General features: G+C 36.6%; 1 protein-coding gene across 3 annotated transcripts in view; it reads left to right on the top strand.

Moving 5' to 3' along the window:
• The window catches only part of NOL10 (nucleolar protein 10), a 115414-nt gene that overhangs the window by 70765 nt on the left and 28517 nt on the right, over positions 1-16132 (top strand). For all 3 annotated transcript variants that reach the window (XM_049902715.1, XM_049902713.1, XM_049902714.1), the window contains one exon: positions 13116-13242. In XM_049902715.1, the coding sequence (XP_049758672.1) occupies positions 13116-13242 (127 nt within the window). The remainder of the gene's footprint in view (positions 1-13115; positions 13243-16132) is intronic.

Below are 16132 nucleotides of genomic sequence, written 5' to 3'. Positions count from 1 at the left end.
TTTATATTTACCTGTGTAGTTACCTTTACTTGTGCTTTGTATTTCTTCATATGGATTCGAGATACTGTCTAGTGTCTGGTCATTTCAGCCATAAGAACTCCTTTTACTATTTCTAGTAGGGCAGATTTACTAGTGTTGAAGTTCCTCAGGTTTTGTTAATCTGGGAATGTCTTGAGTTTCTCTTTCATTTTTTGAAGGGTCATTTTGCTGGATGTAAAATTCTTGGTAGACAGTTTTTTTTTTTTCTTTCAGCGCTTTTAACTATGTGATTCTCTTGACCTCTGACCCTCATGGTTTCTGATGGGGTGTCAGTGGATGATCTTACTGAGTATCCCTTGAATTTGATGAGTCACTTTTCTCTTGATGTTTCCAAGATACTCTCTCTGTTTTGACAGTTTGACAGGATGAGCCTAGGTGTAGGTCCGATTGAGCTTTTCTGGATGCACAGTTAATGTATTTCACCAAATTTGGGGAAATTTTGACCGTTATTTCCCCAGATAGTCTCTCTACCCTTTTGTCACTTTCCTTTCTCTTGGAGCTCCCATTGTGTGTGTGTTGTTATGTTTGGTACCCCACAGGTCTGTGAAGCTCTTTCCATTTTTGGTTCCTCGATCTAATGATAGTTACTGATTCATCTTCAGGTTCACTGATCCCTTCTTCTGCCAGTGGAAATCTACTGTTAAACCCTTCTAGTGAATTCTTCATGTCAGTTATTGCTCTTTTCAACTCCAGGATTTCTATTTGGGTCTTTTAAAAAATAATTTCTATGTCTTTGTTGAAATCCTGCATTTCATGAGACACTGTTCTTATACTTTCCTTTAGTTCTTTTTACTTATTTTTTTGTTGTGCTTTAGGTAAAAGATTACAGCTCAAGTTAATTTCTTATTCAAAAATTTGTATACGTGATGTTTTGTGACATTGCTTGCAGTTCCCATAATGTGACAACATGCTCCTTTAGTTCTTTGGACATGGTTTCTTTTTAATTCTTTAAACATATTTATAATAGCTGATTTAAAAAATCTTTGCTTAGCAAGTTCATTGTCTAGGCTTCTTTAGGGACAGATTGACTACTTTTTCCCCCTGTGTCTGGGCCATACTTCCCTGCTTCTTTGCATGTCTCATATTTTTTTTGTTGAAAACTGGATATTTTAAATAATGTGGCAATTCAAAAAATCAGATTCCCTTCCCTACCCCATGGTTTGTTGTTGTTGCTGTTTATTTGCTTAGCGACTCTTATGGATTAATTCTTTAAAGTCAGATTTCTTTGTCACATATGGCCACTGAAGTCTCTGCTTGGTTCACTAAGTGTTAATAATTAAAGAGATTTCCTTAAATGTCTAGAATCACTGCCCTCATACCCTTTGCCTAGTGTCTCTGTTGTGTGTGTTGGTTCATGCTTTCAGTGCAGGCAATTTGCAACTCTTCCATAGCCTTCATGTCTCGCCTGAGTAGAGCCTCAAGGTCAGCCAGAAGTGAGAGCTTAGGGTTTCCTCAGGTATTTCCTGGGGTTGCACTCAGTCCTGGTTCTGTGTGTGGTCTTCTAAATTTTCAGAACTATGTGAGAGCTTTTCTAAGACCCCTGTGGACATCTCGTTCTCTAGCTTTTCCTTTTTAAGTTTTTTTGGTCAGTTTCTTGTTAGCCCCAACTGGTAACCCAGCTATAATTTTAAACAATTGCCACTGATTGTTTTGGACAGATACCCTGGGAATAGGGCTATTTGTACAGTGTGAGTTCTGAGGTCAAATAAAGACGAGCTCTGATAATGGTGTTTTTTTTTTTTCTTTTTTAAGCAAGCTTCCAAACAGATCAGATACTGATAATTATTTAGACTGGGGCTTTTGGAGAGTCCCCAACCCCTTATCTTCCTCCACTGTATGCTGAGTTGCTGATTTTCACAACTAATGTAGTTGCAAGGCTCTTGGTTTTCAAGACTATTGCAGAGCTGGGGAGAGGGCACAGTATTAGGGCAAGCTTTAACGCCACAGAGTGTTGCAAGCCTTTAGTTAATATCCAGAGTCCTAAAAACAGTTCATTGTGACAGTTTTTTGCCAGGATTGTCATTGCTGTTATAGAGGAATGCATTTTCAGAGGTACTTATTGTCATTCCAGAAATGTACCACCTCCTTGACTGGATTCTGGATCAGAAAAATAGAAGCTTTTTAGAACAATCAGGGATATTCGTATATTAGGTAATATGTTATCAGTGTTAAATGCCTTGATATTGTGGTTAATGTAGGTAAATGTGCTTCTTCTTAAGAGATGCATGTTGAAGTAAATAGGTGTAAAATGCATGATGTCAGCAACTTTTGAATTATTCAGAAAAAAAATATATGTGTGAAAGCGTAGAATGAGATGTAATGCAAATTTGGTAAAATGTTAACAACTGGTAAAAGGTGTATAGGTATTCAACATGTTACCTTTGAAATGTTCTCATAAATTAAAAATTTTCAAAATAACTAGTTGGGGGTGGTTGCAGCCTAAATTAAACTGGGTCAAGCCTGCAGTATTAAAATCACGTTCTTTTTCTTAGTTGCTCTGAAGCAGGCATAGGTATGCTCAAAATTATATTTACCTCTTTAAAAATTGTGGTGTTTTTATGTGCTAGAATGGTTATGAAAGTCTTTACAGAGAATTTTCATGGTAACTTCTTTAACAATTCCATTTCTGTTTTTCTTGTCATAAAACACCAGTTGTAAACAAATAACCTTCTTATCCTATGATTTCAGTTAACTTTCCTGGAAAATTTTTTAGCCTCCACACGTTGAACTTTTGGTGTTACTTTAAAGAGTTCTGTTCTTAAAATGATCAAATCATCCTTTTCCATTAATGAAAATGTCTTCCTGTGTCTTCTTAAGCATTTCAAAAAGAGAGACTATCTCTGACAAAATTATTCCTTATTTCATAGATATCAGGATCAGCTGTCTTTGAACATCATTTCACGTAATCAAAAGTTTTTCCATTTCCTGAATCTACCCATTCTTATCTCCACATACTGTCGGTAGCTAAACGGTCATGAATATAAAGTTTTACCATTACTTTGAAGGTCTTACCATATTATTATACAAATAACACACGCCTTCTGCATTTGTTTGCCAGCAAAAGAAGGCGGCTCACATTATTTGTGTAAAAATATAGTACTTATTATAATAAAAGTCATAAAAGCAAAGAGTGTCAGATCAAACTGTTAAAGTTACCGATTTCTGTTACTATATTGAGCATTTGCCAAATGTTGGAGGTTGTGTTTCTCCTTAAGACAAAAAAAAAAAAAAAAAAAAAAAGCCCAACTCCTGTCATCAAAACATTATTGTATGCTTTGTAGAATATGAAAGATAAATAACATTACAAGATAGCATGGGCAGTGAGATTCGTAGGATTAGGGCTGTGGGTTAGTGACACTGGAGAGTCAGTATGAATAAACAAGCTGTGGATTGAAGGTAGGCAGAGTGAATTTGAGTTTGGCCTTTCAAGCAACTTCTTATTTGGATATGCCTAGTGATATTCAGGAAACCTTGGTGGAATAGTGGTTAAGAGCTACAGCTGCAAACCACAAGGTTGGTGGTTGGAATCCATCAGGTGCTCCTTGGAAACCCTGTGGGGCAGTCCTACTCTGTCCTATAGGGTAGCTATGAGTCGGAATCGACTTGATGGCAACGGGTTTGGTTTTTTTTTTAGTGGTACTGATATCACTGATGGTGATGGTGATGTGGCAGTAGCTGTATAGTAGCACTGCTTCTTGGTGCCATATTGGCCACATAATTATTTAAGGATTATTTTGATGCCTGAGTCCCAGTTCTACAGATTCTGATTTAGTAAGATGAGGTAAACCCATTGCCATCGAGTCTGTTCCAACTCATAGCGACCCTATAGGACAGAGTAGAACTGCCCTGTAGGGTCTTCAAGGAGCATTTTGGTGGATTTGAACTCCTGACCTCTTGGCTAGCAGCCAGAACTCTTAACCATTGTACCACCAGGGTAGATGAGGTAGAGCTTAGGAGTCTAGGAATTTATATTTTTACAGAGCTCCCCAGGTGATTCTGTTGCAAAATCAGTTTGGAAACCACTGGCCCAGAGGTTCCACAAATGTTCAGATGGCACCTAGTTTCATTTGTCTTATTTTTACGTATGAATAAAAAATTACTAGATTAGATGAGGGATGTTCTTCATTAGAGACTCTGAAATATTACCTAACTGCAGAAGTTATTTGTTATGAAATAATGGTTCTCATAAGTGTAATTTAGGAGGACTGTGGATTTTGAGCCTTCCTTATAGGGTAGGAGGCTGTATGAATGATTTCTGTCACTTTTGAGTAGTATCTTTCAGTACCATTTTAGGTGATCTGACTAGCAGACTTTTCTCCTTCAAACACGTAATCTTGTTTTGACATCTGTATTAGTCATTTAGTGCTGCTATAACAGAAATACCACAAGTGGATAGCTTTAACAAAGAGAAGTTTATTCTCTCACAGTTCAGGAGACCAGCAGTCCAAATTCAGGACACCAGCTCTAGGGGAAGTTTTTCTCTTTCTGTTCGTTCTGGGAGAAGATCCTTGTCATCAGGCTTTCCCTGGTCTAGGAGCTTCTCTGAGCAGGGACTCCGGGTCCAAAAGACACACTGTACTCCTGGTGCTTCTTTATTGGTGGTATGAGGCCCTTTTGTCTCTCTGCTTGCCTCTCTCTTTTATATCTTAAAAGAGATTGACTTAACAAAACCTTATCTTGTAGATTGAGTCCTCCCTCATTGACATAACTGCCTCTAATCCTGCCTCATTAACATCACAGAGGTAGGATTTACAACACATAGGAAAATCACATCAGATGACAGAATGGTGGACAATCACACAATACCGGAAATCGTAGCCTAGACACAGAGTTTTGGAGGACATGATTGAATCCATAACAACATATCAACAAAGGTTTGGGGGTATTCAAAACATAAACATTGGGTAACATTATGGTCCTGTCTCCTTTATTGGTTTCTCCTCTTCTCTCTAGTTCCTAAGCATTGGAATGTCCAGAGCTCAGTACTCTTCTCTTTACTATCTACAGTCACTCCCTAGGTTATTTTATCTGGTGTCCTGCCTTTAAATACCATCTATCTATAGGGTCCCTATGAGGCAGAATCGACTCGACGGCAACGGGTTTGGGGTATTTGTTGATGGAGCCCTGGTGGCATAGTGATTGAGAGCTCAACTGCTAACCAAAAAGGCTGGCAGTTCGAATCCACCAGCCACTCCTTGGAAACCATATGGGGCAATTCTACTCTGTCCTGTAGGGTCGCTGTGAGTCGGAATTGACCCGACACATACACAACAACAACAAACATGTTGATGATCCCCAAATTTATATCTCCTGCATTGGACCCCACCTAAGGAATCTTACATTCTTTCCTTATTATTTCATTTCAGTGCTTAAACTGCTTTTGCCAAAGCTAAATCAAAAGGGAAATCATGACAGATAATCAGTTTTAACCTTTTTAAAAATAAATCTTTTAAAACGTTGACATCAAGTTGCTGTTTTGCTAATCTGATTTTTAGGAACGAGAGAACAAAACATTACACGTAGAGTACCTTTAAATGAATCATAATTACTCACGCAAATGCATGTAAACTTGGGTATGCAATTAGGTAGCTAATTATGTTGAAAATGCAATTACATGCTTAAATACACGACCACTCCCTCTGACTCACCCTGTTGTTTCTCTTGTCTTAGGCTTAGGATCGTTTATTATTCAGCTCCAGCTGTCAGAGTTTGAAAATACATGCTGGTGCTAGTGGTGCCTTTCAACCAATAATGGAGGAAAAGTTTGAAAAGGAAATTTTCTTTTGAATGTAGGAATTGCAGAGTTGATCTTAATTGGCAAAGCCCCATTCTCCCACTGGAGATGCAGGCTTTGCAATTAGAAAAAATTGTCATTAATAATAATCCATTGCCCTTGAGTCAATTCTGACTCACAGCGACCCTGTAGGACAGAGTAGAACTGTCCCGTAGGGTTTCCGAGGCTATAATCTTTACAGACACAGACTGCTACATCTTTCTCCTGCAGAGCAGCTGGTGGGCTCTAACCGCTGACCTTTTGGTTAGCAGCCGAACATTTTAACCACTCTGCCACCAGGGCTCGGTAATACTTATTACAGCTCCTGAGTCTCTTATCTACAAACCTGAAATTAAAAAAAACTGAAAAATTTTTATAACTCTTTGGTGGCAAGACCTGACCTGATTCATTTGAACTCAAAACTGATGTGTAATCATGAGGTTATTTTTTAGTCTTTACTTATCCCAAATGGTGTGACTATGTATGGGTTTTGCTGCAGGCATATTAACGTGTTTGATATGGGCCACTGACCTAGATCCTACCAAAGATTTCCCGAAATACACAATATACACACGTTTACCTTTTTAAAAATACAGAACGTTCTGAATTCCAAACTGTTTCTGGCCCCAAAGTTTCTAATAAAGAATTCTAGCTTTGTAGTAAGAATAACAGATTTTTTGTTAGATGTGAGTTTAAATCCTGATGAGGAATAAAGCCCTCTACCTCTTCTGTGGGTTGCTGCTGTTATTTTTGCTATTGTTTTTATTACTGTTTTAGTTCCAAATTGATATTTATATCTACCTTTTTAACAAAATAATTAGGTAACATGTTGGTGTTAGGTGGTAAAATTATCTTATATTCAAGCATCCCATTGTTGCCAGCCAGGAAATGTAGTTCTTATTGTTGAATGGTGTCACTGTGACATAATGCTTAAACCGAGTTTCTAGGATTGTAATATGTAATAATATAAGATCACAAAAAGGAAAAACTAACCAAGGATCTTCCACATAATTAATAATGAATGAAATAAATTTTTTAACGTCACATTAAATTCTAACTGTTAGTATGGTAATTAATTTATGTTATTAGTTGCTATTGAGTTGTTTCCGACTCATAGCGATCCCATGTGTGCAGGGTAGAACTGCTCCATAGGATTTTCAAGGCTGTGTGACCTTTCGGAAGCAGATTGCCGGGCCTGTCTTCTAAGGTACCTCTGCGTGGGTTCAGACTGCCTAGCTCTCAGCTGGTGGTCAAGCACTTAATCATTTTTGCCACCCAGACTCCATAATTAATTGTTACTAATTATAAAATCATAACCTCGTAGAGATTTTTAAAGGCTAGCTGAAATGCCTCCTTCAAAGCTATCTTGATCTGCCTTAGCAGAGAAAGGGCTCCCCCAGGATTATTTTAAAATTTCTCTGCTGTGGCACTAACTACACTATATTGTATTTATTGTTTCCCACACTTTTTTGGCTTATATTTGATATTTAATACCGAGCTTTTAATAAATGCTCAATTAAATTTTTGAAGGAACAAATGAAGTTGAAGAAATTAAGAATCATCTAGTTCTTCCACACAAGTATCACTATACTCAAAACAACCCTTTTCAGTTTAAATTTTATTCTGTTACCTGTTTTTACAGAGTGTACAGTGCCTGGAAAATAATAGGCATTCAGTAAATATTTGATGAATGAAATTTGAGTTGAACTTTACCTCCTTACATTTAATAGCTCTAGTTTGATTCCCTGAACTTAAAAAGGATGTACTTAAATCCCTTTTCCATTCCAGCTATCCTTCAAAAAGTATATCCTACTTTATACTATTTACTATAATGCATTCTGAAGATTTTGTAAAAGAATACGTTAACAAATCAACTGCATGTGTTTGGATATTGTCTTAGGCATCTAGTGCTGCTATAACAGAAATACCACATGTGGATGGCTTTAACAAAGAGAAGTTTATCGTCTCACAGTCGAGGATGCTAGAAGTCCGATTTCAGGGTACCAGGTCCAGGGGCAGGCTTTCTCTTTTTGCTGGCTCTGGAAGAGAGTCCTTGTCGTAAGTATTCTCTCGATCTGGGAGCATCTCAGCACAGGAACTTCAGGTCCAAAGGACGTGCTCTGCTCCCAGCCCTGCTTTCTTGGTGGTATAAGGTTCCCATGTGTCTGCTCATTTCTCTCTTTTATATCTCAAAAGAGATTGGCTTAAGATGCTGTCTAATCTTGTAGACCTCATCAGCATAACTGCCACTAATCGATTTTACTACATCATAGTCATAGGATCTACAACACATAGGGAAATCACATCAGATGACAAAATGGTAGGCAGTCATACAAGGGAATCATGATCTAGCCAAGTTGACAGATATTTTGGGGGGATAAAATTCAATCCATGACAGATACATACTTCTATTTGTGCTAATGTAAGTCTTGGTTCAAAGTTATTTGTTCTCTGTTGATAAAGTTCTAACAAATGGAGTAATTAAGAATTTTTTCAGTTGCTAGATATATTTAAATTATCTTTAAATCATTAGTTGAAAACCCAAGGTGATAATTTCAAATTCAGTTGCTGTTCTATGTTATCATTTTCTTATCCTTCCTGTTAGTAATAGGAAAAATAATGAAATTATTTTTGTCATACTCAATTTCATTGTAAGTAAATGGAAAACAAATGATGACTTTATACTGAATTAGTATATTTTAGTTCTTTCTAATAATATTAATAGTACTTTGTTGTTGTTTTAATCATCCTTGATCTGTTAAGTTACCCTTGATCACCTGTTCATCCTCAGGCTTGGGGCCTCACCACATCTGTGGGATGTGGCATAGTGATTTTTCAAAAGTGCAGTGGAGGATGGAATTCACTTCTCGTTCAACTCCGTATGAATTTTAATATTCGCCCCCCCTTCCATCCCTAATCGTTTTTGTACATCACCAGAATATATGAGAATTTTGAGTTTTAAAATTAAGCATATAAAAATTAACATCTTAAAAGGCAGATTGTAATCACAGGAACACGTGATCGTCTTGAGCACATGGCATATATTTTTATGTACTTAAAAATTGGTTCTTTTGTCTGAATGGATTAGAACAAGGAGGTATTTGCATTGGCGTTGAGGGTGTTTTCATTGCATGTTGATACAGATTCTTTCGTGTTGTGGGGGGCCAAGTATTTCAGTTTAGATTAGTTGATAGGGTTATTATTAAGGTTGCTAAGAGACCCCAGCATCCTTTCGAGTAATTTGCCGAATCAGTTTCACATCTCTACTTTTACTTACCTGTGACTTTAAGAAATTCTTATAAATTAAAAGTCGAAGGTTATTAATAGAAATTTAAAACAAAACAGCCACCAATTTCTGAAACAAACAAAATTATTAAGGTGCATAAAAATGTAGATTAATAAGCAATAATCAGTTTTGACTGAGGTGCAGAGTATAGCAATATGGTAACAATACAGAAACTTGGAAGGTTTTAGTGTAGTGATAGTATTCAGCAATGGTTAAAAAGAATGTTTTCCTCAAGTTGTAAAGCCTAGAATTTAGGCAATAATTTAATGTATTTTTAAGGATCAAGTTCAACATGTTATGGTGATGAAGACAGCAAGGATTTTTATACATTAATAAATATTATAATCATTTCAGGTACATCAGAGAGGAGTGGCACATGGTTGTCACTGTTAGCTGCCATCCAGTCGATTCTGACTCATGGTAACCCCATGTAACAGGGTAGAACTGTTCCACAGGGTTGGATTCTCTAGAGGAGCAGAACCAGGGAAGCATATATAGATATATAGAAAAATTTAGTTCAAGGAAATGGCTCACGCAATCATGAGGCAGTGGCTTACACAGTTGTGGGGGCTGGCAAGTCCCAAATCCTTGGGTCAGGTGGCAAGCCGAAGGCTTCTGCTCGTTCACGTAGTTACAGGGGCCAGCAGATCCAAAACCTGCAGGTCAGGCAGCAGGTTGAAGGCTTCTAGCATCCCAGGAACTGGGAGTCAAGCAATGAGAAGAGTACAGAATTGAAAAAGAGCTTTGGCAGAACATCTCTTTATGTAGTGGAGACAGGCACCATCCACAAGGAAACTCCCCTTTCAACTGATCGGCTGCTCACATCAGATCACAAAATGGAAGATGGTTACATAGTGTTAGCCAAACCACTGAGAGTCATAGCCTAGCCAAGCTGACACCTAGCATTAACCATCATAGGGTTTTCAAAGTGATGACGTTTCAGAAGCCAATCGCCAGGTTTTACCTTGAAGGCATCGCTGGGGAGGTTCGAACTGCCAATCTTTAGGCTAGTATTTGAGCACTTAAACGTTTGTGCCACCTGGAGATTTCCACACGTGATTAATCCCTCCTTATTGGTACAGTTAATCACTAATTTTGCAGTGTAATAGTAATAGTAGGCCTTTGAGGAAAGCTCTAATGTGAGTAAAACCTGCAGTAAATACCAGTGTAAATCAGTAATCTCAACTTTGTTATGGTTGTTCTGGTGGTTGTTTTTTTTCCTCTGAAAAGGAACTGGGGAAGCATGATTAATAAAGTCAACCCGCTAGATATAATTTTGTTTTTGATGGAAGTATTTCCTCATAAAATTTAATGGCCATGAATCTGATTGAAGAGATTATTTACCACAGCCAGACCTTCCACCAGAGAGGCGGTATAAAACAATTCCATTAGAATCCAGATGGCTAATCAGGAGGAATGTTATGGAACATTGTAGAAGAGGACTATGTGAAAAGTAAATTCAGGGCAGGTCTGTTATTTTGGTACTCTTACCTTCCCCTCCCCCCAAAAGCCAGTAAAAACAGTATAATCTTTTTATAGGCTTTAAAGCCTGTGCTTTTAATTGAATTGAATGTGAAACTACTTTATCATGAGGTTTTTCGGATAACCAATGCCCTGTTGCTTAGGAAGCAAAATAGATCTGACTTTCACCGAAAAAAAATGTTCTTATATCTAATAATTTTATGGTGAAGTACTTGAGAGTTTTTATCTGAATAAGGTAAATTAGACAATTTGAAAAATTCTTTTCCGAACAGGATCCTTTAAAGCCTTAGTACCTTGTGCACATAAAATTCATGGATGTATTCATATGTGTTTTATGTATGAACAGATGTAGTTATCAAATACTTATCGAGCAGCTACTACTTGACAGAAGGTGTTTCAGGTATCGGAAATCCAGCAGCTAACAAAACAACTGACGCGTCTTCAAACAAATGAAGAGGACAGTATCTCAAATCTTCTTATATGCTAGCAAAGCGATAATAATGTACTTTCTTCCTATCTCAAAAAAGAGAGACAAGATTGCTGTCTTAGGTTGTGTACTATTATGTGATAGAGCTTTTTGCTTGCAGATTAATGACAGATTGAAAACATATATATCCCTGTCATTGCAAGCGTCTGAACACTCACACTCAGAAAATGCCCTGTGGTTTTCTTAGCTTGCTTAATGTTCGTTTCAAATGGAAGTGTTTCCCTCATCTTACTGTATTAAAATATATTCAGTGTCCCAACTTCCCCTGCTCTTTCCACCCCTCGTGTATCTTTACTCCATTGCTTTACATGTGTGTGTGCACATGTGTTTGTGTATGTCTGTCCATCGACCTTTCTGCTCTAGCTAGATTTTAAATCCCTTTAGGGAGTTTCCTTTTTTTCTGGATATGGGTATCTTTGGTTTAGCATGGTGCTTTATATATACTAGCATTTAGTGCAAATATTGATCTCAAGCTACTGTCCTAAGATGGCTTAAATCCATAGCAATTTCTTTAAAATATATTCTACATTGAATTTTTTTTTTTTTTTAAGCCTTGCATTTCTTGAAGGTTTGCTGTAGTTTTAAACTCGTTTATGGTTAAAATTAAACCTTTTCTTTTGTTAAGAAAATTTGCATAGATTATGCTGATGTAAAACTTTATTGGACTTGTGTTCAAGAAGAGTTGTTTTTCATCTTCATGAACTATAGCTTTGTTGAGGGGGAAAAATCACCCTTTCCAGTCAGGCAGAACCACATAGCTAAATTAGTGTGGCTATACCTAACATCATCTTTTTTTTTCCTGATTAATCTGTTTCACTGTATTAAAATGTACCACTGAATAGGGCCTTAACAGGGACCGCTTTTCTTTGTTAGAATTCTTTCTTCTACCTTTTCTTCTCCAAAAGGTTTAAGCTAGATTTAATAATTTCCATTATAATTTTTTTTTTCCTATTAACTACTACAAAAAGAAACAGGAAAGTGGTCATTAGAAGTTCCATTTTGTCTGAAGCCAGCGTTCTGTCTTCTGAAAGAGAGAATTTCAATAGCATATCTTTTCCATTGAATGAGTGTTATTTCCTTTGGAATAAGCATTGACCTCAATGGGTGTGACACCATGTTGGAAACAATTTATATCAATGACCAAAAAGTAAAAAGCAATCACAATATTTTGTAGAAGTAGATTTCAAACTTAGGTATTCATATTTTATTACCCACTGCTGTCGAGTCGATTCCAACTCATAGCGACCCTATAGGACAGAGTACAACCGCCCCATAGAGTTTCCAAGGAGTGCCTGGCGGATTCAAACTGCCGACCTTTGATTAGCAGCTGTAGCTCTTAACCACTACGTCACCAGGTTTCCCATATTTTATTAGCAACTTACAAATATTTGGTCTTCTTCCTCAAACCTTTCAGTGGGAGTAACTTGTGGTTCCTGGTGACCCATTTTAGGTTTAGGTCTGAAGAATTATATATATAGAACTTTAATTTTTTTTTTTTTTTTAGAACTTTAATTTTTAATGAATTAAATGAAGTGGGCCATGCAGAGTTTAATGTAATTATCAAGTAGTTGGAAAACTTTAAAATAATTCTCATTTTAGACTTTTGCTTGTCATGGTAGCAAACTTAAAAAATCTTGTGTACCAAATGTGCTTTTGTAGCGTCTCATACTTTTTTGAATGGGAGAGATGATGGATGAACGGATGGATGCTAATTATTATCCAAAAACGAAACCTGTTGCCGTCGAGTCTGTTCCAGCTCCTAGCTACCTGATGTGTTTATTTGTATTTTTATTGTTCTAATGTAAGAACATTCATTAATATCTTTGTATCCCAGACTGAGATGTTTTTCCTTTATAAAACTAAATGCTTCCTATGTTGTTTATTGTCTTTCTTTATATACTTACTCCTTATGCATATTGTAGTTTTTCAATACTTTTGCTAGAAACAAAGATTTAAAAAATTAAAGAAAATCTGTCGTCGTAAAATAGCTAACTCTTAACTGACATGGTGAGAATGTACATTTTCTGTCTTTTAATAAATGCCAACAGGTTTTGGGTCCTGCTCCCAGGTGGTGTTCCTTCTTAGACAACTTGACAGAAGAATTAGAAGAGAATCCAGAAAGCACAGTTTATGATGATTATAAATTTGTCACCAAGAAAGACCTTGAAAATTTAGGTAAAAAAATTATGATAAAAATGTTAATAAAAGTAACGTATTTCTACTCTTTTTTTATTTTGGGGGTTTTGAATATTAAAAGTGGTTTATCCCTGTTTATCTGATTTTCCATATCTTCTCTTTTGCTAAATCAGATATTATATGTACAATGTATCATCAAATTTATAATCTCTGTTTAAAGGTTCAGATAAATTCAATCTGCTAAAGCTTTTTTTGAATTTTAAATGAGTAATTTTTTTAGCACACTAGCTAGGTGTAGAAAAAATATTTTTCAAAAAAGCAGTGTTTTTTCAAGATACCTCAGAGACCACAAGCATATCCCTTTTGACTCCCTTTTAGGTTTTTTATAGTAGACCCAATCCAGAATTTAGAACCCATAGATTGAATCCTCAAATGTAATAGAACCTTAATAGTAACTTCAGGTTTAAAGGTCATAAACCAAGAAATGCCTTTTATTAGAATAGCAGAGGCTTATGTGTAGTGCTTACAGTGTGCCTGACAATATTTTAAGTGCTTTACATATAACTCATTCAATCCTCACAACCCTATGAAGTACATACTATTATGATTTCATTTCATGTATAAGGAAACTAAGTCAGAGAAAGATGAAAGTACTTGCCAAGGGTTTCATTGATAGTGAGGATTGGGGCTTAAACTCAGATGCCATGCATTTTACCTCAGCCATGCTAATCCCTCAGACCCAGAACCAAAAATCCATCCCTGTTGAGTTGATTCCTACTCATAGTGACCCTATAGGACAGAGTAGAACTGCTCTGTAGGGTTTCTAAGGCTGTAATCTTTATGGAAGAGAACTGCCATATTTTTCTTCCACAGAGTGGCTGGTGGGTTTGAGCCACCAACCTTTTATTTAGCAGCCAATACTTAACCACTGTGTCACTTGGTTAATATGTTTATTTTGTTGAGGTAGACAGTTTAATATGTTTATTTTGGGTGAGGAAGACAGTTATAAAGATTGAGGGCTCCTTAACCCCTCAGAAGAGCACATTTATTTCAGTTGCCTAACCCCACGTATCTGTCAGTTTGTCATACTGTGGGGGCTTGCGTGTTGCTGTGATGCTGGAAGCTATGCCACCAGTGTTCAGATACCAGCAGAGTCACCCGTGGAAGACAGGTTTCAGCTGAGCTTCCAGACTAAGACAGGCTAGAAAGAAGGACCCGGCAGTCTACTTCGGAAAAGCATTAGCCAGTGAAAACCTTATGAGTAGCAGCGGAACACTGTCTGGTATAGTGCTGGAAGATGAGCCCCCCAGGTTGGAAGGAAGGAGTACAACCAGAATGCTCCTTAGAAGCAAGGATGGCAAGGCTGCATCTTCTGCAACAATGAGCTCAAGCATAACAACGATTGTAAGGATGGCGCAGGACCGGGCAGTGTTTCGTTCTGTTGTGCGTAGGATTGCTATGAGTTGGAACCGACTCGATAGCACCTAACAACAACAACAACAACGCTAGCTTGTATGATAAAGAGAGTGATTTTGATAATCTCGTTTTATTGTTGGGAAAGGACTGTATAGCTAATTATTGACAGTGGGAAAGTTAGAGGATTTACTCTACACAAGTCTAGGCAACTTAGTTGTCTTTGCAACAAACAGCAGCTAAATGTTTGAAGATTGTAGAATCATGTAACAAATAGATTAATAGGCTTTCAATTTTATTTTTAAATGTATCTTATAGCCTACTTAATCCAGGCCAGAATTATTTTCCACCAGTTACTACGAAATAGTTCTTTAAATTTTAATGTCTTAAAGAGAATTGTATTCCGCCTTTTTAAAAATGATTTATGAATGAAATAGAATCTTTCTACTGAAGTGACTACTTAAAAAATTCCAGTCTGGTTTTTACAGTATGACTGTCACACTCACCTACATTCTTAAATTGGAGGAAAAAGGTCATTGTTATTTTATAGACTTTTTTCAGCTGTTGTATTTAGTTCATTTTGGACACTATTCCAGTCTCTTTAATATGTTTATTTTGGGTGGGGAAGACAGTTAAAAAGATTGAGGTGTATTTTGTTAAAATGTCATCATACTGCCCATTTTTAAAGCAATGGAAATAAATATTCAGCACAATAACATCTGTGCTAGAAAGTGTTTTCATACATTATTAGTGTATTTTAATATTAAATGAGCCACTGATTATCATTTTTCAACAGATTTCCACATCATATAGAAAACCTTTTAAATAATTTATCTTAAAATTAGAAGCAAGGCTATATAATATTAACTTCCTTTATTTCCTAAGATTATTTATACTGATGCATTAGTGATATTGAATACTTGCAAGTTCATACTGTTCCCAGCCATGGCCTTCAGCAGACCTTCTAGTTTGGTATTTTACAAAATGTGTTCTGTGGAAAATTACATCTGCGTGGTTAGTGCAGTGGCTAATATCATGGACACTGGAGGTAATCTGACATTGGTTCATATCTCACCTCTACCACTTAATATCTGGCCAATTTACTTCATGAAGCCTCAATTTCCTCATCTGTAAAATGGGAACAATAATAGTACTTACCCATAGTGTTTTTAGAAATTAAGCAGATAATGCTTGAAAAGTACTCAGCACAGGGTCTAAACTTACTCTGTGGATGTTAACTATTATTTTTAGTAGATTTGTAGCAACTAAGAGTGGCAAATGCAGGATAAAAAAAATTTTTATTTACTTTTTTTTAAGAGTGGCAAATGCTGGATTAAGCAAAGTTAAATCAGTTTCTCAGCTCTTGGTCTTCTTAGACCCTTTAATATCATAGTACATTGTGAATCTCCAGGAGGGGGAGGGAAGTATGAAACATTTCCTAAATCTCCTTGACCATAGAACCTTTTTTTTTTCCTTAGAAGATCTCTTGGGACTAGCGTTCTGTGGAGCTAACTGT

The sequence above is a fragment of the Elephas maximus genome, chromosome 12, assembly GCF_024166365.1.
Source record: "Elephas maximus indicus isolate mEleMax1 chromosome 12, mEleMax1 primary haplotype, whole genome shotgun sequence".
In the NCBI taxonomy this organism is placed as follows: domain Eukaryota; kingdom Metazoa; phylum Chordata; class Mammalia; order Proboscidea; family Elephantidae; genus Elephas; species Elephas maximus.
The sequence above is the reverse complement of the archived record's forward strand: the minus strand, read 5'-3'. Positions and strand labels throughout refer to the sequence as shown.